The sequence below is a fragment of the Theropithecus gelada genome, chromosome 5 (genome assembly GCF_003255815.1).
Source record: "Theropithecus gelada isolate Dixy chromosome 5, Tgel_1.0, whole genome shotgun sequence".
NCBI classification, from domain to species: Eukaryota; Metazoa; Chordata; class Mammalia; order Primates; family Cercopithecidae; genus Theropithecus; species Theropithecus gelada.
Window position 1 is genome coordinate 5,841,238 of NC_037672.1, and position 27,406 is coordinate 5,868,643.

General features: G+C 52.2%; 2 protein-coding genes across 6 annotated transcripts in view; one reads left to right on the forward strand and one right to left on the reverse strand.

Annotated features, from left to right (window-relative positions):
* The first annotated feature begins 126 nt into the window (after positions 1 to 126).
* CCDC96 (coiled-coil domain containing 96) lies at positions 127 to 2,557 on the forward strand. Its single transcript, XM_025384897.1, has one exon. It carries the CDS (start codon positions 430 to 432, stop codon positions 2,131 to 2,133), a length of 1,704 nt encoding a protein of 567 aa, XP_025240682.1. The 5' UTR covers positions 127 to 429; the 3' UTR covers positions 2,134 to 2,557.
* Positions 2,558 to 9,774: 7,217 nt separating this feature from the next.
* The window catches only part of TBC1D14 (TBC1 domain family member 14), a 122,366-nt gene continuing 104,734 nt past the window's right edge, over positions 9,775 to 27,406 (reverse strand). For all 5 annotated transcript variants that reach the window (XM_025384893.1, XM_025384892.1, XM_025384894.1 and 2 more), the window contains 2 exons: positions 18,330 to 18,588; positions 9,775 to 12,539 (listed from right to left, as the gene is read on the reverse strand). In XM_025384893.1, the coding sequence (XP_025240678.1) occupies positions 12,474 to 12,539; positions 18,330 to 18,588 (325 nt within the window). In that variant the 3' untranslated portion in view covers positions 9,775 to 12,473. The remainder of the gene's footprint in view (positions 12,540 to 18,329; positions 18,589 to 27,406) is intronic.

Sequence of the window (27,406 nt, forward strand, 5' to 3'; positions counted from 1 at the left end):
CGTCCGGCCCGGCCCGGCAGCCGCCGCCGCGGCGGCTGTCGCCCCGCCGCATCGCGCAGGCGCCCCGCGGGCGCCACCTTGCGGACGCCCGGCCCACCGCTCTGCGCCTGCGCGCACCCCGCGCCGGCCGCCGCCGCCTTTCCCAGAGCCTCCTGAACGCCCCGCCCCAGGCCCAGCGGTGGGAAATGGGCAGGCAGAAAGCCCGGCGGGGACGCCACGCCCCTCGCGGCGAGAGCCCACGGCCGCTTCCAATCAATCTCGCCTATCGCCAGCTCGCGGCCTCCCATTGGCTTGCTCTCCGGGGAGAAGAGGCTGGACGACGGCCTGTCGCCTGGCCAATCGCCGGGCCCAGCGCGCGCGCCCTCGGTTGCCCCGGGAAACCTAACAGCTTGCTGCCGGGGTCCGCTGCGCTGGCAGAGCCGGGCGGAGATGGAGGGCGGGTCTGAGCACACTAAGGACCCGGGCGGGGAAGGCGGGGACGGGGAAAGCCTGGCCGCGCGGCCGTCCAAGATCAAGGCCAGCTCTGGCCCTCCGACCCCTCCCGAACCCGGGGAGCTGGAGTCGGAGCCGGAGGAGGAGGAGGAGGAGGAGGAGGAGGAGGAGGAGGAGGAAGAGGAGGCTTCGCAGGGAGGCACAGCCGCGGACGAGCAGGCCAAGGCCCCGAAAGAGCTAACGGCAGCCGAGGCTGCGGGCGAGGAGGGGCCTGGAGAGCCGGGGAGGCCGGCCAAGTCCCAGTCCGAACCCGAAGAGCCGGCCGAGGCCGGGGCTGAGGAGCCCGTCCAGCCGAAGTCCGGAGCCGGGCCCGAGAAACTAGATGCGGAGGCGAGGGCGGAGGAGCTGGAGCAGGCGGCGGAGGGCAAGGAAATCCGGTCCCAGGCCTCTCTGCCGCTGACCAGGATCGGCGAGGAAGAGGCTGCTGCAGCCCCGGAGGCTGAGACAGAGCGGGTGGAGGGGGAGGAGGAGGGGGAGGAGGAGGACGAGGAGGAGACACGGAGAGACGGCGCGGAGAGCGAGGGGAGGGCTGGGGAAGGACGCCCGGCCAAAAGCCAGGAAGAGGGGAAGCCCCTCGGTGGAAGGGACGAGTTTGAGGACCTGGAGTGGTCCGAGGAGGTCCAGAAGCTACAGGAGCAGCAGCTGCGCAGCGACCTCCTGGACCAGTACCGTTCCCTGCTGGTGGAACGGAACCGCTCCCAGCGCTACAACCTGTACCTGCAGCACAAGATCTTCGAGGCGCTGCGCAAAAAGAAGGGCCTGGAGGCCGCGGAGGTGCCTGACCGGGGCGCAGAGGCAGAGGCCCCCGAGAAAGAGCAAGCGTACCTGCGCCATCTGGGCATGCTGGAGGACCTGAAGAAGCAGCAGGCAGACGACCTGCAGTGGTACCACCAGGAGCTGGGCCAGTTGAAGCAGCAGTGCCAGGAGAAGCTCTCAAGAGTGGAGAAGGAGTGGCGGCGCTTCCAGGCACTCAAGAAGCAGGTGGTGATGCAGGCCATGGGCAGCTGTCGGATGAGGGGCGGGCGCCAGGCTGCTCTGCGAGAGGTGGAGCAGATCCTGGCGTTGGAGGATAAAAAGGAGAAGGAGATGAGCGCCGTGCGGCTGGAGAACGTGCAGCTGAAGCAGAGCCTGGTGCATTTTGAAACCAGGATGAGGACCCAGGAGGACCTGACCCAGGGTCTGCTTCTTATTGACTTTGAACAGCTGAAGATTGAGAACCAGACCTTCAATGAGAAAATTGAGGAACGAAATGAGGAACTTTTAAAACTTCGCAACAAGGTGACCAACAGTGTGCAAGTAATAACCCACATGAAGGAAAAGCTGCACTTCATGGACACGGAGAACGCGTGCAAAAAGACACAGCTGGCAGAAATCGAGGCCCAGGTCGCCCAAGGAAGAGACATCCTGACCAAGACGAAGCAAGCCCGAGAGGGGCTGCGGACAGACAACGTCAGGCTGAATCAGAAGTGCGGGCTTCTAGGCAAGGACTCACTTCTTCGGGACTTGGAAGAAAAAGTGGACAAGACCCAACTACTCCACCAGCGCCTGGAATCCCTGAAGCGCCACCACGCTGGGCTCACTTTGTCCTGCAGAGGCGTGAGGCAAAAGATCAGGGAGGCCAAAGCCTTTCTCCCCTCTTGACCAGATCGATGAGAAGAGTCTGCAAAACACTTCATCCTCAGGACATGCTGTCCTGCTTTATTTACCTTTGTTGCTATTCTTAAAAGGGCCTGTGTCCTTTGGGACGGGACTATATTTTGTATTTATCTCAAAACGTTTTAGCTTCCAAATCAGTGCTGAGCCCAAAACTGGGTTAGGAGTTTTATTTGGGATTGAGCAAAAATAGGTCCAGAAAAGCAAACAAAGCGTGATTTAATGTAACTGACTTTTCATGAAAAACTGAGGAAAGTCTCAAGTCTGAGCAATTCCATAATTTCAATGACTTAATACTAAGGAGTCCTGTTCCTCTTTCGTATGTAGGAGGGTTTAAAAGTTCAGTGAATGGGCAAGGTACACAAAAACCCTGTGCATTAAGCTAATTATTAAATTATTTGGATGTATTAAACTGTGCAGTCCCGAGACACTGTTTCAGTTAGAAGCTCACTAATCCCCTTAGATTAATTGTACATTGTTTTATATGTGACTAGCACGAGCTTAGGGGGCAATACATATCTCTAGGAAACAGGAGAAATGATAAACAGGAGAGAAGTTGGTGTTTCCTCATCGTCCTTTTTTCAATGAAAGGGAGTTCAGTTTACTCACTGTTGATGTTTGTTTCTGCTTCAATGACAGCCTTCAATTATTATTATTATTATTTTCCTTGAGACAGGGTCTCTGTTGCCCAGGCTGGAGTGCAGTGACAGGATCTCAGCTCACTGCAACCTCCGCCTCCCAGGTTCAAGCGATTCTCCCACCTTAACCTCCCAAGTAGCAGGGATTACAGGCATGGGCCACACACTCAGCTCATTTTTGTATTTTTAGTAGAGATGAGGTTTCACCATGTTGGCCGGGCTGGTCTCGAACTCCTGGCCTCAAGTGATACACCCGCCTCGGCCTCCCAAAGTGCTAGTATTACAGGCATGAGCCACTGTGCCCAGCCTGACAGTCTTCAATTCGAATGAAACATGTTCTTGGATCCTCTGAAGAAATGCATTAATCTGCACCAAAAAATGAAATTTTGTTTTCCAGTGAAAACAAAATGACAGTTGTATTGCATGCTTTGCAAGGTGTAAAATATATGACACAGTGGCCGCTGGCATCACAGGAGACAGAACCTTCTGTATCAGCTGGTATTTCAGATCTCGACAACCGGACCCTTGCTATACACGAGTTCACTGAGTATCAAATAGTAAAATGCCTCTTATTCCTTGTGTTAAAAATACCTGATAGGTCTATTTCCTTAATGCAATATCAGTGATTATCTTGGAGCTAGGGGCTTGTTTTCATTTTTTCTTAATCCTAGATTGAATTTTGAGATGTGCAGATTTGGGGTTAAACATATTCTCCCACTCCTAAACTTAAGTGAATCATAAAAAAATGCAACACGATTTTTGGTGCTGGGTACCTCTGAAGAACAGTGGGAACCCTGGGCAGGGGACTTAGTCGTGAACTTTATCTGGATGCCATGATTTTGAATTTTCTCTTTTTTTTTTTTTGAGACGGAGTCTGACTCTATCGCCCAGGCTGGAGTGCAGTGGCGTGATCTCAGCTCACTGCCACCTCCACCTCTCGGGTTCAAGCGATTCTCTTGGCTTAGCCTCCTGAGTGGCTGGGATTACAGGCGCCCGCCACCTCACCTGACTAATTTTTTGTATTTTTTAGTAGAAATGGGGTTTCACCATATTGCCAGGCTAGTCATCTCAAACTCCTGACCTCATGATCTGGCCGCCTCGGCCTCCCAAAGTGCTGGAATTTACAGGCATGAGCCACCGCGCCTTGTCCATGATTTTGTTTTCTAAAGCCTGCTCCCTTGCAAGCCAATGAAGGTTGATTAAAATTCCTTTTCTAACTTTCATGACTCAAATACACTTTTTTATATCAAACCACTCAAAAGTAGTAATGAGTTAAATAAAAAAGCTTTAGGCTGGTTGCCATGGCTCACACCTGTAATTCCAACATGTTGGGAGGTCGAGGCAGGTGGACTACTTGAGCCCAGGAGTTTGAAACCAGCCCGAGAAACATCGCAAAACCCCGTCTCTATAAAAAATACAAAAAGATTAGCCAGGTGTTGTGGCACATGCCTGTGGTCCCAGCTCCTCAGGAGGCTGAGGCTGAGGTGGGAGGATCAACTGAGCCCAGGGGGTGGAGGCTGCTGTGAGTACTGGTCATGCCACTGTACTCCAGACTGGGTAACACAGTGAGACCCTGTCTCCAAAAGCTTTGATTTCTGCTCCCATTGTCACTCACTTACTCACTAACACTTTAGTCTTCCCTCTTCGCTTTTCTTCAAAGCCAAAGCAAATCACTAGCAAACAGAACTTCCTGTGTGCCTCAAACTAAAAGCAGGATAGGCCCACTGGGTTCTTCTGTAGCTGGGGAGGCCTCAAGTGGAACTGGCAATGATGCTCCGAGACCTGACCAAGCATGTGGCTTTTGTGATAATGATGTCCATTCTCTCTGGTTTGCTACGGGGAGAATAAGTATTTTCAGCTGGTTTTGACCCACCAGCAATTATCCAGATCCAAGCAAACACTCCCTCACCAGCCTTGAACCCAGTAACAAGCAGATCTCAGAGCACAAAGATACAAAGGAGTTTGCCATTGCTTTAAGCTGCAAAGCGAACCTGTCTGAAGTGACTGCATAGTGAGTTACCAATGTTCTCTCAAATTATAGTACCTTATGCTGGAGATGTTACAATTAATTAGAAGATAATCTTCTGCTAATTATCTCCCACCGCAGTTCTTTCCAATTATAGGAGAGTGCTTAATCATGAAATAGCAACACACTGACAAATTGATAATGACTGAAGAATTCTACAGACTCTAACACAGCTTATCCCCAAAGTCTCCTTGAAGAGCTATTAGTGCCTCCACAGCAGCCTGTGTGCAGCCCCAGCTCAGCCTTTGATCTCCTGCTTAGTGATGGTGTACTTAGGTACCTGTTCCCCAGCGAGACAAAGTCCCTGGAAGGCAAAGACTGTTGGTTCATCACCCTCCCTAGTGGCCAGCACAGTACCTGGCATATAAATGGTACTCAGTAGGCCGGGCGCGGTGGCTCAAGCCTGTAATCCCAGCACTTTGGGAGGCCGAGACGGGTGGATCACGAGGTCAGGAGATCGAGACCATCCTGGCTAACACGGTGAAACCCCGTCTTTACTAAGAAATACAAAAAACTAGCTGGGCGAGATGGCGGGCGCCTGTAGTGCCAGCTACTCGGGAGGCTGAGGCTGGAGAATGGCGTGAACCCGGGAGGCGGAGCTTGCAGTGAGCTGAGATCCCGCCACTGCACTCCAGCCTGGGCGACAGAGCGAGACTCTGTCTCAAAAAAAAAAAAAAAAAAAAAAAAGGTACTCAGTAAACGTGTTGGATTAATACACTAATATAATGCCCATCTCACTCATTTTCTGAAAATAAGTATTACTTGAATGCCTATCATGTGTCGGGCACTGGTAAGTCCTGTGTTGGATTAAAAAATAATTCTAGGCAAAAAGAGGATCTCAGAAGACATAGAACCAATTAGGGAAAGTAGCAGAATGGCAGACTTGTAGTCAAAGTAGGAAGACACTATGGGTAAAAGAGTTGTTCACGCCAGCAGGGAATGCAGCTGCTCTAAATGCAGCAGCTGGGCTAGAAACCTCTAAGACATGATGATTTTTTAAAAGACTGTCATCTCCCATCAAAAAGTACAGGACCCAGAAAACGCTGGCACTGAATACATTTTGGTGAGATGTTATATAAAATTAGACCTTTCTTGAAAAAATAGGTATGAATCAAAACTGAGACACTGAGGTCTGTCCCCTTCCGTGTCACCGGAAGCTTTGTTTTTTAGCAGCAGTAGCAAGAGTAAACCAGACACCTAACTCAACAGAGCCTGAGGCATCTGAAAAGAAGACACTTTCATCGGTAAATGAAAATCATTTTTGCCGACTTAACACATTTGAGATTTAAAACTTATCTAAGTAGAGAGATATGCTTTCTTCTTTTATAAGTTCATCTGTAGCCATAATTTAGATTTTGTTCTCCACTGGCATGGGGTGCCTCTGTCCATAAAATATCAGAGTTAATGCACCTAAATTTGGTGCTTTTCGTGCTTTGAACTTTCAGATAGTCTTAATGTCAGAGTGATGAATCGTACAAATGCTATGAATGGAAAGGGCTGCAGCAGGCCATTTCAGCTGACTGCATGCCTTCTACCTCCATGCAATATTCCCTCCAGAGGATTGTCTAGTTTTAAATCACCAATGATTAAATATGTACAAATTAAATTTTACATTGAATTTTTTTTTTTTTTGAGACAGAGTCTTACTCTGTCACCCAGGCTGGAGTGCACTGGCGCGATCTCCGCTCACTGCAACCTCTGCCTCCCGGCTTCAAGCAATTCTCCTGCCTCAGTCTCCCAAGCAGCTGGGATTACAGGTACTCACCACCAAGCCTGGCTAATTTTTGTTTTTATTTTTAGTTGAGATGGTGTTTCACCATGTCAGCCAGGTTGGTGTCGAACTCCTGACCTCAGGTGATCCGCCCACCTTGGCCTCCCAGAGTGCTGGGATTATAGGTGTGAGCCACTGTGCCCAGCTAAATACGTACATACTTTAATGAATAAAATTACACCCTCCCTAATTTTTAAATTGATGATGTATTCTAACATTTCACCCACAGGATGCCAAGGGTGAATACGAGGATCTATCTAGAAGACACGGCTTGTTCCTAAGACCTTGGAATCAGGCTGGATTCAGTTCTCTTCTGACTGGGACCTAGGACAAAATACTTCAGCTTTCTAAGCCTCAATGTACTCACTTGTAAAATGGGAAAATTTTACTTATAGGAAAAAAAGATCAGAACTTAAAAACAGTATCTTTTCTCTAGGTGGTACAATTAAAAACAACTGTCTTCATGCTTTTCTGAATTTCCAAATTTTATACAATAAACATGTACTTAATTTAGGAGGAAAATCCCAAGAGTATAAGATACTAACGGTTATCATGTGAAAGGCATGAGTCTGCCAACCCATGGCAACGTTTCTGTGCGTGTTTTTTAAAAATATAATTAGTAGTTCAGCTTATTTTTGTTTAATCTTCACAAGCCAGTGGACAGGGCTGGGTACCCTTTTTAACCTTTGGTAACAGAAAAGAAAAATCAGGCTTAGAGAATTTAAGAAAATTCCCCAAGGTCAGAGTTCCTAAATGGTAATGATTGGCTACAAGATTTATCTCCAGGGCCCTGTCTTAACCTCTGGCCAGACTGCACCTTAAACTTGGGTTTATTTTGGTTGGAGCAGTATCTACCAGCAGCTCCAGAGCCGGGCAAGAAGCTGGAGGAACAATGTTTGAGGATAAACTTTGTGAGGTTCTGGAGTCCAGAGTGATGCTTCCAAGTTTACAAGTAACTTATTTTGTTATAATGCTTGGGGAGAAGGCAGTTCCCCTCACTCCACACAGAACCCCAGGCAGCTCAGGCATCCTGGAAAATGGGGCTTTGGCAGTGAGTCCTGGAAAACAGTGCCTTGGCGTGGCCCTGGCCGGTGCAGCCAGAGGAGGCTGGCTGCAGGCGATGCTCACAGGAGCCCATGTGGGCAGGCCAGCACTCTGGGCCTGAAAGACCTATCTGGCCACTCTAGTTCATGGCCAGGTTCCTGGGTAGGCAGGCAAGGGCCTGAGTCACATCAGCAAATATTTGAGCACGTTTGTACCATGCAAAGCAGATCCACTGGTTTCCCTGGGAACCCGACAAGCCCCTCCATGTCCTAACATGGGCCCATCTGAGGATGGCCCTTGGCTCTGAGGCTTCCATCTGCTGGCCGGGCCCTTCCCTTGGCTCCCTGGTGACCCACAGCTGGTCTCAAGGTCCACACTGCCTCTTCACACCGCACTGCTGCAGCGTTCCGTTCTCTTTGTGCCTTCTTGCCTGGCAGGCTCCACATCTCAGGGGTGGTTTTTAAACTATCAGCCCCCTCTCCCCTGGGCTGTAGCACTCAGGAGAGCATCCCGGCCCCTTTCATGTTTGCACACATGAGGCACCTCTGCCACCTCCGGGCCAGACGTCCCCCAGCTCCTGCCACCGCAGCCCATGCTTGGCCCATGAGCCCTGTTGACCCCATCTCTTCCTCTGCAGGTGGTGACTGCACACTGGAGGTGCTCAAATAAGTAAGTCCAGGCCCCACCCCAGACCTTGCACTTGGAGTTGAGGTCAGCCCTACAAGAACAAGGCTCTCAAAGGCCCCTTCCCCTAGACGGTGTTCCTGAAAAGGGCTTGGGAGTCACAAGGCTGGAGTGTGAAACCCAGTTCTGACTGCTGTCCCGGTCTACGCACATCCTTCCCTGCGTCTCATCTTTTTTTTTTTTTTTCTTGAGACGGAGCATTGCTCTGTTGCCAGGCTGGAGTGCAGTGGCGCGATCTCCAACCTCTGCCTCCTGGGTTCAGGCGATTCTCCTGCCTCAGCCTTGCAAGTAGCTGGGATTACAGGCATGCGTCACTACGCCCGGCTAATTTTTTTTTTTTTTTTTTTTTTGAGCTAGAGTCTCGCTCTGTCGCCCAGGCTGGAGTGCAGTGGCCGGGTCTCGGCTCGCTGCAAGCTCCGCCTCCCGGGTTCACGGCATTCTCCTGCCTCAGCCTCCCGAGTAGCTGGGATTACAGGCGCCCACCACCACGCCCGGCTAATTTTTTTTTGTTGTTGTTGTTTTAGTAGAGACGGGGTTTCACCGCGTTAGCCAGGATGGTCTCGATCTCCTGACCTCGTGATCCACCCGCCTCGGCCTCCCAAAGTGCTGGGATTACAGGCGTGAGCCACGGCGCCCGGACGTGTCTCATCTTTGAAATGGGGCAGTAGCCCTCTCTTCCACAGAGCAGCTGCGGGATGAGCTCACTCACAGGCAGCACTCGGCGGCCCAGCGCCTGGCGTGGCTGTGACTGCTGCCACCATCACGCCTGTGGCCTGTCCTCGCACCACGGCCTGCAGAGAACGCAGAGGAGATAACAGTGGAGGAGAGCAGCCACTGAGGGAGGGGCTGGAGAGTCAGCAGCCGCATCTGCTCCGGGGAGAGTGCTGTGGAGCACATGTAAGGATTCTCCTGGGAGCAAGGGGCCAGAAGAGAAAGCTGCCCTAGCCTCTGCCGCGCCAGCCGGGAGCCTCCTGCCTCAGGAAGCGGAGCGATGCCCACCCACACGGCGGGCCCTGCACTGCCCAGTTCTCAGCGGCTTCATGGAGCCTTCCACCGCACAGCCACGGCCGCCTGAGACTCCACCACTGACCCGCACCTCATGCCACCCCACTGCCTGCTGGGGAGACAGACCTCAGTGCCTGGTTCACAGGCTTCTGAGAAGGTTGTGAAGGGAACATGGAGAGCCCCTGGTCCTGTGGCTGGCACAGAGTAAGCACCAGCTGCATGCCAGGAAGGGTGCTGCAGGACCAGGAAGGAGCAGTGGGTAGGGGCTGGCTCGAGATGGGGTGCAAGGGTGCGGCTCCCTCCAACCTGCAAGGGGCACACTCAACTCTCTACTCCCCTCACTCAGCGACCACTGCACCATCCTGTTGCTAACCAGCCTGGCAAGTGGAGCTTAGGATATTCAAGCAGCATCGTGCTCGAAGTGAGAACTTCAACTTTAAACACACGATGGTGAACGTAAGTAACAATTTTACATTGACTTTTATTTAATAAAACCACATATTTACAATTCAAAAAAGTCCTACTTTGATACACTTTACTAAATAAAATTAAAGGTTAACTGTACAAGCAATTAAAACATGATATGTAGTAGCAAGTGTTATCAGGAGTTTTCAGCAAACTATTGAAAATAGTCAAAAATTGAGCAGTTAAAAAGTACCTTCTGAAGTGAACGCCGTTTCTAAATGGGATCCCAAGGCCTGGTGGGAGAGGCAGCCTCACTCTACCGGGCAGGCTGGACAAAGGTCCCCGCCTGGAAGTCTTAGACTGAGAGTGAACGGCATGTGAAGCGGAGCATGCAGACCTCTGGAGGGCAGCATGTCAGTATCTCGTTTCCAGTTTACCTAAACCACACACAGAAGCAGCCTCTACACTTGCCAGCAGCCTCTGTGGCAAGGTGCTAAGTGACCCTGGTTGGGGACTCAGAACTTTAGAACTTTCTGGCCTCTGAAGGACTCACGAAACTGGCGAGACCTCACATGACCCCTGAACAGGTCATACAAGCCTCTCCTGAACTAAGATTGGGAAGGTGCTCCACACTGGCATGGGATCCTGTTCAGAAGCGGAATGCATGGTAGTGCTATCCGGAGAGATTCACGTGAAACTGCTTCACCAGGAACACAAAGGGCTGGGCACTGAAGACACAGGAAGATTCCCCAGTGGCAATCTGAACACACTGCACAAGGCCCTTTGCCGCGTCACCTTCTGTATGACTTAAGGAACATGTTTATGTACAGTAAGAAAATATATACATCTTTAAGGAACGGAACGCCCATATCATGGAACAAAAATAAGTACATCTGCGAGGACGACAGCACGCAGGCCTCAGGCGGCCTCTCCCACAGGCCCAGCTCAGTCCAGATTACATTCAACATCTTGATGTCAGGAAATGGCTCTGTCTGGAGGCCACCGGGACCCCCGTGAAGACAGGAAGCCTCCTCCGAGAGGAGGTGAGTCAGCATTTAAAGGCTGAGGCAGGAAGTGGTCTCCATGATGCTCTGCAGCCTCCCTGGAGATTCAGCTGAGATGTAAGGGCAGAGTCCAGGAAACGGGACACGTGGTAGTGCTGGGAAGGAGGGCACGGGACAGCCACTGGCTCAGCAACTTGCTCCTGCACGTAGAGGAGCGTTAGCGGGTATGGCAGACACAGAAAGTCCAGAAAACGAATGCCAGCTCGGCTTTCCTTCCCCAGCCCCCGGCCCAAGGCTCCTGTTACAAGCTATACAGACAGAGCCAAAGAGCCCTCAACATCAGAAATGAGATCAGCCTGGGGCATCCCCTGGGGTGGGAAGTGTGGCTGAGAAGGGCCGTGGAGTGCAGGCCAACCGAAGGCACCACACAGGTACGCATGACTAACCAAGCCTGTGACGGGGTCCGCAGATGCTCCCCAGGACCAGCCTGCCAGCAGACCGCCACGTGGGCCCTGCTTCCAGACACTGGTCTGGCCTTTAGACTGCGCAGCTGCAGAACGGTTCACTTCTGTGATTTTGGATCACCAAAGTCCTCACACAAAGTTTTACAATTAGTCAAGGAAAAGACAGAACAAAAACTTTGCCAACGACCCTGGGAAAGTCAGCTAACATGGGGAGGCTGATGGTACAGTATGAGCATCTGACGAGATTGTCTGGGCTGTTAGACGTGTTCGCTCGCTTCTCCGTCTGTACAACGGGTCATGAAGCACACGTTCTAAAGTCAAAGTGTGAGGGACTCACTGGCACTTAGGATGGGTCCAGCTGTGCAGGGCTCAAAGGCAGAGAGGAGCCACTGCTGGCACAAGGGGCCACCTCCCCCACATGTGCTGTTCTGGGCTGCTGCCCCGGCCTCCACTCAACAGGCCGGTGGGAGAGGGGCCAGCCACACATCTCTCTCTCTCCCCTTTTACTTACAGGGGGCCGATTCCACTCGGTGTTCTCTCCGCTTTTAAGCCTGTCTCTATTGCCACAGGGCTTCCTCCTCTCGAACTTTCCACCTCTGCGGGACAGATGCCAGGGAGCGGTCTCCCGGAGCGCAGCCCCACTGGAGCCACGTGTGCACCTGCAGCCTGTGCACTGTGACTGTCTCAAGGCAACATGGCCCAGTGCTCACCTGCAGGCTGGGTCGATGCCCAGGTATCCACGAGCACACATCAGTGGCTATCCTCAGAGAGCCCCTGTTCCTTTAATGCTATCTTTGGTAGGTGAGTTTTAGAAACGTGACCCCCAGCTCTGGAAAGATTATCTCAATAACTCAATCAGTGATCCCTTTCTATCGAAAACATGTAAATACGAGCCAAAGCAAGTCTCTCAAATAACATATCTCATGCATCCTCGCTAAGACTGTAACATACTTCCCAGTAGTTGAATAGAAGCATTACAATTTAATTAGCTTTTGCTAAAATAAAGGAGTGGGGGTGAGCCACTGCCCATCGCTCAACCGTGCAGCAGATGCAGTGGCTGGCTGTGGTCCACAGTAGTTCATCCTTCCACTGAGCTGCTTAAGGCTAAGCCTTGGTTTAATTCTTTAAAAGTTTTTGTGTTTGTTTTGTTTAAGGCCAACTCCAGTGTTAGGAATCAAACTTAGAGAGTGCCCGCTCTTCTCGGCTGCCCGGGTGTCAGTCTGAAACAACAGAGGGGCGGCGGCGTGGGGCTCTGCTTGGTGCCGAGTGCGAGTTCCCGCTGCAGCCTCAGTGTCGGAGGGACGGACTTCCCTTCTCCATTTCCCGGCTGTCTTTCTGCAATGCAGTCAGTACCTAGGATTCACAGGGAAGACAGCTGAGGTTAACTGACCACACACACAGATCCTGATGGCAGTGGTGCAGAGACAGCAGCAGCCTCCTAACAGGGTCCCCCGGCTCCCCACTTCCACGGCCTCCAGCCCTCTGGGGTCTTCCACACCTGTGTCTGGCGTGGTCTTTCCAACATGGACACCTGACCATGCCCTCTGGCCTAGTGAGCTAGCTACACTCCTTCCAGCCAGCCACAGAATCCACGTCAACGCAGAGCTGTGGGCCTCACTGGGGTCTTGCAGTGGCCACCCAGGAAGCCCAGGCCTGAACGCTAGGATGCTAATGAGCCCCGTGCCCATCCCGCTGCACTCCTGCCACCCTGTTCCTCCTCTACCAGGAAGCCTCCCTCCTGTGAAGGCCTCAAGGCGCTGGCTCCTCTTGCCTGCCTTCCTGAGCTGGCCCAGAGCCTGCTCCCTCCTCTGTTCTCACAGTTCTTGGTCAACATCCTTCTTTTTCTTTTTTTTTGAGATGGAGTCTCGCTCTGTCACCCAGGCTGGAGTAGAGTGGCGCGATCTCGGCTTACTGTAATCTCTGCCCCCCGGGTTCAAGAGATTCTTCTGCCTCAGCCTCCTGAGTAGCTAGGACTACAGAGGTGTGCCACCACGCCCGGCTAACTTTTGTATTTTCAGTAGAGACAGGGTTTCACTGTATTGGCCAGAGTGGTCTTCAACTCCTGACCTCATGATCCACCCGCCTTGGACTCCCAAAGTGCTGGGATTACAGACTTGAGCCACCACGCCCGGCCAACACCCTTCTTTCAAAAAATATTCCACGCCATCGTGGCTGCCTAGCAATTACAGCAACACTAACAGGCTCCACGCCAAGCAGAGCACTCTGCCAGCGCTTCACACACAGCGCCCGCTTAGCCCACGCAACAAACGCCGGAAGGCTAATGCCCCGACGTAAGGGGCCTGAACAACGGACGTGTACAGAAGTGATGTGCTCAAAGTCCAAGGGCGAAACCAAGAGAATCTTGGGAACACAGTGCTACCTGCCTGGGGCCAGGAACTATGCCACTTTGAGTCACAATTTTAAAAGTAAAACATTTTGGTTTCAAGTAAGGGGCAGAAAAGGAATAATGGCAGATTAAGTCCCCCTGCATCTCGAAGTAAATGGGGTTGCTGGCTCAACATAAACATTTAGTCATTTTGAAAAAGCTCGTGGCTGGGCATGGTGGCTCATGCCTGCAATCCCAGCACTTTGGGAGGCCAAGCCAGGAAGATCACCTGGGCCCAGGAGTTTGAGACCAACCTCAGCAACAAAAAAGCAAACAAATCTCTACAAAAACAAATACACAAACATTGGCCGGGTGTTATGGTACATGCCTGCAGTTCCAGCTACTTGGGAGACTGAGGTGGAAAAATTGCTTGAGACCCGGAGGTTGAGGCTGCAGTGAGCTGTGACTGCACGACTGCACTCCAGTCTCGGCAATGGGAGTGAGATTGTCTCAAAAAAAAAAAAAAAAAAAAAAAAGGAAAAAGAAAAAGAAAGCTCACCAGCATCTTAATCTTAAGCACAGGATTTGACAGAAATGTGCATGGACCACAAGTCCCACGAGACCTGGAACGGTATAAAAGTCACTGATGCCTGGGCTGGGTGCGGAGGCTCACGCCTGTAATCCCAATACTTTGGGAGGCTAAGGCAGGTGGATCACGGGTCAGGAGTTCGAGACCAGCCTGGCCAACATGGTGAAACCCTGTCTCTACTAAAAATACAAAAATTAGCTGGGCATGGAGGCATGCACCTGTAATCTCAGCTACTCAGGAGGCTGAGGCAAGAGAATCCCTTGAACCTGGGAGGCGGAGGTTGCAGTGAGCTGAGATCGCACCACTGCACTCTAGCCTGGGCAATAGGGCGAGACTCCGTCTCAAAAAACAAACAAAAAAAAAGCACGTTACTGATGCCCAAAACGGCCACCCCACATCCATCATCAGACTAACTCCTATCATCATCCCATTAATAACAATGTCCTATGGTCAAATAATCTGACCCAGTTTTAACCAATAGTTTTTACCTAGTCCCTAAAATGCAAAGATCAAAATGGCTGATCTGGGTTTAATCCTTTCCTGTGCATGTGGGTGTGCAGTGTGTGGATGTGCAGGGAGTGACCTGCACCTGTACATGGGTGTGGATGTGCATATGGGGTGATGTGTGTGGGTGTGATGTAAGGGTGGGCGTGTGTGTGGGGGTGTGATGTGCGTCTGGGTGTGATGTGAGGGCTGACGTGAGGGTGTGATGTGAGGGTGTGGGTGTGATGTGAGGGTGGCGTGTGTGTGGGGGTGTGATGTGTGCATGTGGGTGTGATGTGAGGGTGGCGTGTGTGTGGGGGTGTGATGTGTGGGTGTGATGTGTGGGTTGATGTGAGGGTGTGATGTGTGCGTGTGGGTGTGATGTGAGGGTGGCATGTGTGAGTCTGATAGGTGCATGTGAAAGGTGACCTGTAGGTGTGTGTGTGGGTATGCAATGTGTAGGTGTGTGACGTGTGCATGTATGTGTGGGTGTGTGTGTGGGGTGATGTGTGATGTGTAAGGGTTGAGCTATGTGTTGGGGGTGGGCAATGTGTGTGTGTGGGGTGATCTGTGTATGTGTGTGACTGTGGGTGACTGTGTGCGTGGGCAATGTGTGTGCGTGGGGGTGATCTGTGCGGGTATGACTGTGTGGGGTGACTGTGTATTTACGGGTGTGTGATGTGTGTGTGGGGTGACTGTGTGGGTGTGTGATGTGTGGGGGAGTGATTGTGTGTGGGTGTGTGATGCGTGGGGTGATTGTGTGGGTGTGTGGGGTGTGTGTGGGGGTGTGATGTGTGTGGGGTGATTGGGTGTGGGTGTGTGATGTGTGTGGGGTGATTGGGTGTGGGTGTGTGATGTGTGTGGGAAGAGTGTGCGGGGGTGTGATGTGTGTGGGGTGAGTGTGCGCGGGGGTATGATGTGTGTGGGGTGTGCGCGGGGGNGATGTGTGTGTAGGGTGACTGCGGGGGTGTGATGTGTGTGGGGTGATTGTGTGTGGGTGTATGATGTGTGTGGGGTGATTGTGTGTGGGTGTATGATGTGTGTGGGGTGATTGGGTGTGGGTGTATGATGTGTGTGGGGTGACTGGGTGTGTGATGTGTGGGGTGATTGTGTACAGGTGTGTGGGGTGATTGTGTGTGGGGGTGTAATGTGTGTGGGATGATTGTGTGTGGGTGTGTGATATGTGTGGGGTGACCGGGTGTGATGTGTGTGGGGTCATTGTGTGCGGGTGTGATGCGTGTGGGGTGATTGTGTGATGTGTGTGAAGTGACTATGGGTGTGACTGTGATTGCGTGGGGTGAATGTGTGTGTGGTGTGTGATTATGTGTGAGTCTGCGATGTGTGTGGGGTGACTGGGTGTGTGAGGTGTGGGGAGTGACTGTGACAAACTATAAAGCCATTTATGACATCTGAATTTGACAACTGGGTATCTGATGACAGGAAGGAGTTAGTAGCTGAGTGGTAATGGTATTGCAGTTATGTTAAAAGAGGATGTGTATGCGTGGGGGTGATCCGTGTGTGTGTGTGGGGTGATTGTGTATGTGGGGGTATGTGATGTGTGTGGGGGGTGATTGTGTGTGGGTGAGGTATGGGTGATGACTGGGTGTGGGATGTGTGTGTGGGGTGATTGTGTGTGGGTGAGGTGTGGGTGGTGACTGGGTGTGGGATGTGTGCATGGAGGTGATCTGTGTATGTGCGAGGTGATTGTGTATGTATAGGTGTGATGTGTGTGGGGAGGGATGTACGTATACGCCATAAAACTCTCCCCCAGTGGAAAATGTTACAGGACAAATGACCTGTTGTGGTTTTTTTTGGTTTTTTTTTTTGAGACGGAGTCTCACTCTATTGCCCAGGCTGGAGTGCAGTGGCGTGATCTCGGCTCACTACAACCTCTGCTGCCCAGATTCAAGCAATTCTCCTGCGTCAGCCGCCCGAGTAGCTGAGATTGCAGGCGCCTGCCACCATGCCCAGCTAATTTTTGTACTTTTAGTAGAGACGGGGTTTCACCATCTTGGCCAGGCTCATCTTCAACTCCTGACCTTGTGATCCACCTGCCTCAGCCTCCCAAAGTGTTGGGATTACAGGCGTGAGCCACTGCACCTGGCCGACCTTTTTTTTTTTTTTTAAAGACAGGGTCTTGCTCTGTTGCCTAGGCTGGAGTGCAGTGGTGTGATCACAGCCCACGGCAGCCTTGACCTCCCGGGCTCAAATGGTCCTCCCATCTCAGCCCCCTAGTAGCTGGAAGTACAGATATATGCCACCATGCCCAGCTAATTTTTGTAGTTTTTGTCTCACTATGTTGCCCAGGATGGTCTCAAACTCCTAGGCTCCAGTGATCCCCCAACCTTGGCCTCCCAAAGTTCTGGGATTACAGGTGTGAGCCACTGTGCCCAGCCTAAATGACCTGTTTTCTTTGACAAATAAAGGCAAACAAGAGAGGGCTAAAAAGTGAGAAGTGGCGTGGCATAGATATTACAGAGGCTTAACAGAGCTTTCAACCAATTACAAGGCATGGACTTATTTAGATCTTGATTCCAGCAAACTATAAAGCCGTTTATGACATCTGAATTTGACAACTGGATATCGGATGACAGGAAGGAGTTAGGAGCTCAGCGGTAACGCTATTGCAGTTATGTTAAAAGAGCCCATATGGTTCAGCGATCGCTGACACCAACAGGTGACACGGTGCCTGGGACTCACTTTAACAGGGTGGGAAGGGGAGAGGCGGGAAGCAGCTCCAACAGCGGCTGCACCTCCACAGTCACTGACGCTGGAGGGCAGGCGTGTGGGTTGCATTATTTTATGCTGTTCTATTTTTGTAAATATTTTAAATCTTCCATTAATTAAAAAAAAAAGTTAAATCAAGAATAGACATTTTGGGGGGCTGAGGTGGGATGGTCACTTGAGCCTGGGAGGCAGAGGCTGCACTCCAGCCTGGATGACACAGCGAGACCCTGTCTCAAAACAAAGAAACCCCCCAGGCATGGTGTAACACATACAGAAAAGTCAAAGTCTCCATAGACGTCAATCAGCAAGGACTTCAAACCAATGCTGAGCACATGCAGGATCAAGAACCCAGACTGGTTTTTTTTTCCTTTTTAGTATGACGAAGACTCGGAACAGAAAATGCAGGGCAATCCCACTGGGGACAGGACATAGGAGGGATGCCTGGAGGGCAGCCGAGGGATATGGACTGTCTGCACCGCTGCTCAGGGCACGCAGTCCAGAGAGGGCACAGCAGTGCATGGGAAGGCCCAGGAGGGACCCGTGCCCTCCGCTCTGGGCCTCCCTTTGTTGTAAGAGGGGCATAACCCCACTTCCCTCTCAAGGGCGCACACAAAAGCCTGCCACAGGGCATGGCCACGGGGCTCAGTAAGTGGGTCCAATTTGCTTTCTGTCTCTGGCATTATTTTCTTAAAAAGTGGGAGACGTGGCTTATAAAATACTTTCTAACATGTAAAGAGCGCCATAATGGTAAAAGTGCTGACCCTCCCAACACCACTGCAGAAGAGGTGGGAAGGCTTTCATTATCCACACCCCATCCAGTTGACAGAAACCTGAAGAGGAGGTGACCTGCCAAGATGCCCTGTGGCACAGCCACGTCTCCACCCGGCCCCGCTCACTTCCAGCCCGGGACCTCCTTCAAAGGGGCTCCATCCTCAGACAGCACTTTATGTAGGGTCCTCCCTGAGCGCGCCACTTGCCAGCTACGCTGTGGGAAGCCAAGAACACAATGCCCGCTGACCTGAGCCCACTTCTTGTTTCGGCTTTGCATCTGGATCGTGGCGATGGAGGCAAACAGTTCCTCGGCAGGCAGGTCCTCGGGCAGCCGGGTCAGGAACTGGGCCATGTGGATGAAGTCCATCTTGGTCAGGATGTCCTCGAACAGCTTCAGGATGCCCAGGGCCGTGCGGAACAGGAACTCTTCCCCATCGCGACAGAACACGTCCCAGATACGACAGGCCAGGTCGAGGGGCAGAGATTTACTATATAAGGTAAAGATCCTAGGGGGAAAATTTGGAATTTTTCAGATTTTGAATCTTAACAAAGAAAGAACACTGAATTCCAGTCGGATTCCATGAAAAACACTCCCCTAGTCACTTTCAGGCAACAGCTGGGGCCGGGGCCAGGCCTGCACTCACACTGAAGGGCAATTCTGACATCGCACACGACACAGCACCATCAGCTTCCACACAGAATCATGCAGCACACAGCTTCCCAATGACGGGCAGCACTGACTCCTGCCCGCGAGGAATATGTGCTGAGCCCCTACTGTGTGCTCACGCTGTGGGGCAGGCATCCTGTCTTAGGGACCACTGTACCCCGTGCCACCCACAGAGCAAACGTCCGACAGGTGCTCCTCCTGGCTATGGGGCTCAACTCAGGCACCACTGCACAGGTTCCCCTCGCCCTGGGAGCAGGTACGAGGCTCCTTCCTCCTCTGGGCGCCCACAGGCTCCTGGTCCCCAGCCTGGTGCTCACCACGGCACACCTCAACTCCACATCTAGTGCCCTGTCTGGCAATCGCTGCTGAATTCCAATGTCCTGTCGGCGGCAGGACTTCCCAGACGTTCCTGGCTCTCAAAACCTGCCCAACACTGACGGTGCTCGGTACAGGTGGGGATCCCCAGCTGGGTGGGGGCCACCTCCACTCCTCCCGGAGGACCCCTCTCCCAGGGTTCAGTAGTTCCTGTGCTGGCACAGAGACAGTGCTGGGCAACACGCAGCCCCTGAACTGCAGGCACTGGACTCGGCCTGAGGGGCTGACTCGGTCAGGAGGTCAGGCCACTAAAGCTTCCACGGCGTGACGCTGACTTTCCCATAGCAGATTCCACAGAAAACCCCGCACACTGGTCAACCTGCTCCCAAGTCTCAGGGGCATGGGTTTCTGTCCACAGTGGACTCTGCCCGAGGGGGTGCTCCGCTAGACGCAGCCTGTCCCCCAGGTCCCAAGGACCTGCAGTTGTGGACGTGCATTGCACAGAGCCTGCAGCTCTTAGATGAGAACAGGAATGTTCTGGGCTGTCCCTCGTCAGAACCTTCTAACAGTAAGAGTCTAGGAAGGCCTAAAAATCTAGACTTCATTCAACTGAGAGGAGGGAACGGAGAGCCGGACGCCAGGGAAAACTCGTACCCAGAGGAACAACAGAAGCTGGGGGCGCACCAGGTGCTGTGTGCTATGCGCGCCCCTTCAGAAGGACACCCCATGCGCGCCAGGAAATGCCCGGGAGAGGGGCTGTCTCACCTCACCACACCTGAGGGAACCACGCCTCAGGACAACAGCTAAACGGACCCAGGTCTCACCACCAGTAAGTCCAGAGCCAGACTCTGAACCTGACTCCAACGCCCACGTTCTGATGTCTGAGCCTCAGCACATACCGTAAGGAAGCAACACTGTCACGGACTTGGTAGGAAGCTTCATTCTAAAATCACAAGCCTTCAGCCCGAGCTTCTTGCTATTTTCAAAACCAGAAAACCATTTCACCACCTGGGCTAGAAGGTGCAGTTCAAGAAAGAGCAAAGAGACCTTTTGTTTCCTTAGTCTAGAGGATATTCTCAATTGTACCTGGAGAGCAGGCTTGCTAACACTATGGGAAAGTGCAGGGGAGCCCACCCGGCCTGCACGGCTATCTCCGTGTGCCCACTCACACACGGAAACCAGACTCCCCCTACATCTGCAAAAAAGCAGAGTCCTGAGAAAAAAACGGATGGGGAAAGACGACAATGTTTTGTGTTTTGTTTTTTTTTTCTTGAGACAGGGTCTCGCTCTGTCGCCCTGGCTGGAGTGCAGTGGTGGCGTGATTTCGGCTCACTGCAACCTCCACCTCCCAAGGTTCAAGCAATTCTCTGCCTCAGCTCTGCCTCAGCCTCCCAAGTAGCTGGGATTACAGGCACCCACCACCACACCTGGCTAATTTTTGTATTTTTAGTAGAGATGGGGTTTCACAGTCTTGGCCAGGCTGGTCTTGAACTCCTGACCTCGTGATCCACCCACCTTGGCCTCCCAAAGTGCTGGAATTACAGACGTGAGCCACCACGCCCGGCCAAAATGATGGTTTTCATATAGTTTATACACATACATATTTTATATATATATATAGTCATAGTTTTTATAGCAAAGAAGAGAACAAAAAGAACGAAATAAATTTCTACAACGTAATATTCTTTCCCCCCCGCCCAAGCCCAAATTGTTCTTTTTTTATTTAACATAATATTCTTAAGCTGAGATTTATGTGTGAGTCTCCATAAATTACTCTAGACAGGTAATGAACTTTATAAAATTAAGTCACCATCGGAATGACCCAGAATGCCATTCACGACGCCCACGATGCCCTCTGCTCTGCATTTCCATGAGACAAATCCATTTCCAACCCTATGAGCTTCCACCTCCTGGCGACGCTCACTGCTGACGTCCTGCTGCGACCATGCTTGGCTCCTCGCTGCAGCCTCTGTCCCCTGCAGGCTCTTCCCACATGCTGTGTGTCACTATTTCTTGGAAGGTCGTTTCCTGACCCTCAGGCTGGACCAAGTTTCCTTGAAACATTCCCGCTGCACTGCACGCACCCCCCTTCATGAGGCCCTGGCATTCTTCATCTTCCTTTACACTCAGCCAGTGAAGGGACACTCCTGGACACTCTACTCTGCCTCACACACCCTCTTGCATCTTCTGGGCCTTGCAGGCTCTAGCCGGCGTCTCAGCAGGCAGCTCCCAGACCCTCTGCCCCAGTCAGAGCTGCCCCATGGCCTTTCCAGCCCCTGGGCTCCATTCCAAGAGCTCCAGACTGTCCTCAGCCACTTTTGTCCCCTGCTCCAGGCTGCAAGTGCCTCAAGGGCAGAGACCCCACCCCACAGTCTTGAACTGAGGCTCCTCTTCTCCCATTCTCTCCTCCCACTGCTCAGAGGTGCTCCCTCATCATTACCAGGAGCTTCCAAATGTGGGCTGTATTTTAAACCAGGAGCTTCCAAATACTGGCTGTATTTAAATTTAGATTCGAAAGCCAGTCATGAACAGGCCACTGAAGGGGGACACCAGGCTCTGTTCTGGCCCCACAGAAGCCCTGCCACGGGATCAGAACCGCTTGGAACAAGGGGTCTACTGTCCACACAGCCCTCCTGGTTCAAGCCCTCCTGGTTCAAGGTCCACCTTCCCCTGCTGCCCTCAGGCTCACAGAAGCAGGACGGGAAGGGCCCCTTGGCCTTTCCAGAGACAGTTCAGTGCTCCTCCCATGGTGGGAAGAGAGAATTCAAGGGTTTTTCTCTCCCAAAAGATGTTTATGTTTTCCCTCCAACCGCTGCATATTATCGTGTAGATCAAAAATGGTATTTTTTTTAAAGTAAAAAATAAAAGTAGGTTTTTAAAAGTTAAAAAAAAAAAGTAATTTCAAGTACAACTTCAACTAATGCAAAATAACATAATTCTTCTCCTTTTTTTGTTAAGATAGGGTCTCACTGTGTCGCCCAGGCCAGAGTGCAGTTGCACAATCACGGCTCACTGCAACCTAGCTCAGGTGATCCTCCCACCTCAGCCTCCTGAGTAGCTGGGACTACAGGCACACACCACCACACTGGCTAATTTTTAATTTATTTGTAGAGATAGGGTCTTGCTATGTTGCCCAGACTAGTCTTGAACTCCTGGGCTAAAATGATCCTGTCACCTCAGCCTCTCAAAGTGCTAGGACTACAGGCATCAGCCACCACACCCAGCCCAAAATGATATATTTCTATGTTACTAAACAAATGAAGCGTCTGAAGCGTCTCTCAGCTTAGAAAAGACCCCAGACAAAAGCTGTGTATCTATTTCCCTCATGATACGCGCGGAAGGAAAGGGACAGTTTTTGCTGATGTGTCTTCACAACTTCCAGAAACTTCTTACCTAGCCGGGTCTGTTCCACCTGCTTGTCTGAGCTTGCTAGAGGCAAGGAAGCGCCATGGGGTAAGGAAGAGGGCAGTTCAGGACTGTTGTGAAGGAGGAAGACAGCATCCACGGAACAGCANGGGGTTCACATACCCACCTCTGTGCCCCGGAGTCCTCCCCACCCTGACCCCAGAGGGGTTCACTATCCACCCGTGTCCCAGAGTCCTCCCCACCCTGAGCCCAATGGGGTTCACTATCCACCTCTGTGTCCTGGAGTCCTCCCCACACTGACCCCAGAGGGGTTCACTATCCACCCCTGTGTCCCGGAGTCCTCCCCACCCTGAGCCCAGCGGGGTTCACTATCCACCTCTGTGTCCTGGAGTCCTCCCCACCCTGAGCCCAGCGGGGTTCACATACCCACCTCTGTGCCCCGGAGTCCTCCCCACCCTGAGCCCAGCGGGGTTCACTATCCACCTCTGTGTCCCAGAGTCCTCCACACGCTGAGCCCAGAGGTGTTCCAGTCTTTCTGTCCCAGCACTTGGCAGGGGCCAGCAGACGTGAAGTAAATATCGTGAGCACCGTGTTGAGAATGCGGGCTCCCACTTCAGCCAGGCCAGGGTGTGCCCACAACACACAGGCTATGCCCCTCCCTGCAGGTCCCCAGTGTAGGCAGGTGATGCTCCTCCCTCCTCCAGAGGCCCATAAAGACCCAGCCTACGCCAGACATGCTCAGCAAGATGCTCCCGGCTCCTAAGGCGCTCTTGGGGCAACCTGTACCCCAGAAGTGAAGAGCCAGAGATGACCCAAGTGCAAGAAGCAGTGGAAACGGAAACCTCCCAACAGTCACTCCCTTTTGAACCTTTCCTTTCAGGTAGAAACTCGAGGCAATGACAGGATCTCCAAGGATCATTAAACATCATTTCAGAGGTGCTAACCGGAACGTGGAATGCAGTCCCTGGTTCTTCTGCTAGCTCGAGATTGTTTATTATAAAGCCCACTCACCCCTCTAGCTAATTCTGCCACTGGACAGCAATAGGAAGTATTTTCAGAAGTGAAATGACCTAAAGTCAGTCCTCCTACAAAACGTAGATCCTTGACAGTCAAACACTGAAAACTCCGTAGGAAGACGAGACAGCTGAGGGCCCCTGCTCTGACCGCATGCCTCACCGTGGGGAGTGGCAAGCCACAACTAAAGAAGGGCCAGGAAGGTGGTGTTGGCAAGGAAAGCGAATCCTCAGCCCTGACTCCTCACGAGCTACTGGTTAGGCAGCGTACAGGGTACACCGGAGGAGGGACAGGCACCTGACTTTAAGCCCAGGAAGGCGACCCTCAGGCACAGACACATTCTTTGACCTAGGACACTGAGCCGGGCATGGCGCCAGGCACTGGGAACACAGAGATCACTCTTGAAGCTTTACCACAGGGACAGCAGCCAACAGTGGGCACCCTCAGAGTGTGGGTGGAGCTGGGGTGGTGGGAAGCAGGCTTGGTTTGCAGACAGTGGGGCAGGACAGGAGATTTTTCTGAGCCCAGGTGTAGCCATTTTAATGTACCCACTCAGCCCACCCAGGAGGCTGAGCTGGCCACACCCACAGGCCCCTCAGTCCCTACTGCGAGCAGGATTTGGAAGGGTCTCTTGCTCAGGCAGTTAGCTGCCGAGCCCTGGAACTTAGCATGCTTTATACCCCGCCAGGCACGGTGCAGCCCCACAATGTGGAGGCAGGCCCGGCTGGGATGGGTGTGGACGTGGCTCTGGGAAAGGTGGCCTGATGCAGCAGAAAAAGCAAAGGCCTGAAGGCAGACCGACCTGGACCTCACACCATGGCTGTGACATTGAGAAGTGGGTCTCAGTGACTTCTTCTGTGCCCAGAAACAGGTACATCTGCTCCTGAACACTGAAGACCACAGTGACGAGTGCTTCTGAAATGGCAGCTTCTAGGACAGGTCCTACGTAAAGTCTGTTCTTCCCCTTTGCTTCCTCCCCACTGCCCACCCTATTTCTGATCTGACCTTTCACCTAACTGTCAGCACCCAACAAGGAGCCTGAGTCACTGCGGACCACCAATAAATGCTGACTCAGGGAATAAATCATGAATACATGGCTTTCCTGTGCTTAGCTCAACTTAAATATTTACTAAGGCCTTTCTATACGCCTAGCCCTGTACTGGAACTGCAAATACAGACTGTATCCTAGCTGGTGCTTATCCTAGAACACAGTCAGCACTTTTAGAATAAGGCCTGTGGAGGTTTCATCAAAGCACAGTGGACAGCATTCACAACGCCCTGGGCACCAACCAGCTCACAGCACAAAAGCCTCAGCAGTGAAGAACCCTTACCGCTTCCTTTTCATTTACTCTGCCTCACTGCTCATTAGACAGTCCAACCCGTGTTCTACACTCGACATGATGGTCTTGTCTCTGGAACCTGAACTATGGGACCCATCTTATGGGTGACACTGCCTTACACAAATCCCCTTAGAAAGGACTCTAAGGGAAAGTGCACAGCTCTAGAGCCGGGTAGACCTAAGTCTGAACTCCAGCTCTGCATTTGGCTGGCATCAGGACCTTGGCCAAGGCACTCTGCCTCTCTGAGCCTGTTTTATTTGTTTTTTTGTTTTGGAGAGAGAAGCTCACTCTGTCGCCCACGCTGGAGTGCAATGGTGTGATCTCGGTTCACTGCAACTTCTGCCTCCTGGGTTGAAATACTTCTTGTGCCTCTGCCTCCTGAGTAGCTGGGATTATAGGCACGCGCCACCATGCCCGGCCAATTATTGTATTTTATTAGAGACGGGGTTTTGCCCTGTTGGTCAGGCTGGTCTTGAACTCCTGACCTCAAGTGATCTGTCCCGCCTCAGCCTCCCAAAGTGCTAGGATTACAGGCATGAGCCAGGGCACCCGGCCCTGAGCCTCAGTTTTTTTCATCTATAAAACACAAGTGTTACACTGCGCTTGGAGAGGTGGTTCCAAGGTTCAGACAGCATGTGTGAGAAGCACTCCAGTCAATAAATGCGGGTGCCCTTTGTCTTTGCCCCTACATGGATTACAACCATCTTCAGGCTGGGACAGAAGCAGACAGCAATATTCTCCAGGCCTGTACTTTTCACACTGCCAGGCATGACCCAGCCAACAGCCAGTAGATTGTGGAGGCAACGAAAGCAGATTATCCCTAGCATTTTTTGGAATAAATAGAACAGAGTACAGTATTTCGGAAGGCTTCACACAGGCAGGGTTAGGTACTGGGTCATGAAACCACTGTTCCCAGCACATATACATGTTAAGTTTCTGCACACATTGGGTCACAATTTAAAACGCATTTCCTTTTGCGAGTAAAAGTGGGAAAAGTTTGAAAGACACTACTGATTTTCGGCCTAGAATCCTAAGAAGCTAATCAGAAACCCTAAAACAGATAAGGGAGAAGCTGAAGGCTCAGGTCCTGCCTGGATGCTCTTCTGTCCTCCAGTACCGCAGGCTCTGGCCAGGAATCTGAGGGGCAGGGCTCACAGTCAAACGAACACAGTGGGGCAGCCTGTGCAGGAGCTTTGTGTTCACAGGTGTGAAGAAAATCACCATTTGCTGAATAAAGGTGCCTTTGAAGCGGGCCCTCAACACTTCTATCCAGCATCCCTGCCAGGGCTGCTCACGGCCCCATGTTCCCTGTCCCCAGTCACCAGTGCCTTGTGGCGTCAGCTACAAGATTTAACCTCCGCCGGGCGCGGTGGCTCACGCCTGTAATCCCAGCACTTTGGGAGGCTGTGGCAGGCAGATCACAAGGTCAGGAGATCGAGATCACAGTGAAACCCCGTCTCTACTAAAAATACAAAAAATTAGCCGGGCGCAGTGGCGGGCGCCTGTAGTCCCAGCTACTCAGGAGGCTGAGGCAGGAGAATGGCGTGAACCCAGGAGGCGGAGCTTGCAGTGAGCTGAGATCGCGCCACTGCACTCCAGCCTGGGCGACAGCGTGAGACTCCGTCTCAAAAAAAAAAAAAAAAAAAGATTTAACCTCCAAACCCCTCAGCCTTCACGGCAAAGGTCAGCAGAGTGAGAACTGTCCAGGGTTTAGGACGGAAGCAACACACCAAGAATCCCAAAGGCGTACTCTTACAGGCACAGACAAGTCTGCTTCAGCTAAGGGGTCAGCTTCCTTTCAAATGATACTTGAATTTTACCTTCCCTTCTGCTGAAGAAAGTGGGCAACGACAAAACCAGACCAGCCAGCAATCTGTCCACAGTGGCTGTACATTTACCATACAATTTAGTGGAACATGCCTTTCTGGTCGAACAGTACCTTCTTTGCTTCTGTGGAGCCCCTTCTGAGTCGGGTGGCGCCGCACGGTCACCCGGCAGCACCGTGTGGGGTGAATCACTGCAGTCTGCAGATAAGGAACCGGGAGCTCAGAAGGGCTTCACAGCCTTCCCCACGGCCACAAGGCAATAATGGGAGAAGCTGGGTTTGGGCTGGGGCTGCTGGATCCCGGAGGCACCCTCTTCCCACTGCGTGACCTGAGAGGCTGCTCCCTTCCACGCACAGGTCTCCCAGCCCTCTTACCTGGCCCTCAAACACGGTGCTCTCTGGGCTGACAGCCACACCCCATCCTTAGCAGCCCCTTTCACCACGGCATGAAGACCTGTCTGGCCTACTGCTGCTGCGTAGACCTCTCAGGATCCTCGTATCTGTCTCAGGACGCCTCTACTTACATGTCCCGCAGGCATCTCAAAATCACCCGTCTGAAGACAAATCCACTAACTGCCCTGGCCAAATCTTCTCCCTTTGTCTTTGGTCTCAGCTGAAGGCATCAGCAAACCCCTTTCCCAACCCGCAGTCAGGAACTGACCAGATTCTCGACATACCCACAATATTTCCATGGGGCCTTCTCTCCACCTACTTCGGCTTTTTCCCCCTTAATTTGTCTCTCTGTTCCCAGGCTCTCCTGCCTCCCAGGTAACTTAAAACTCACAGCTGGATCTGCC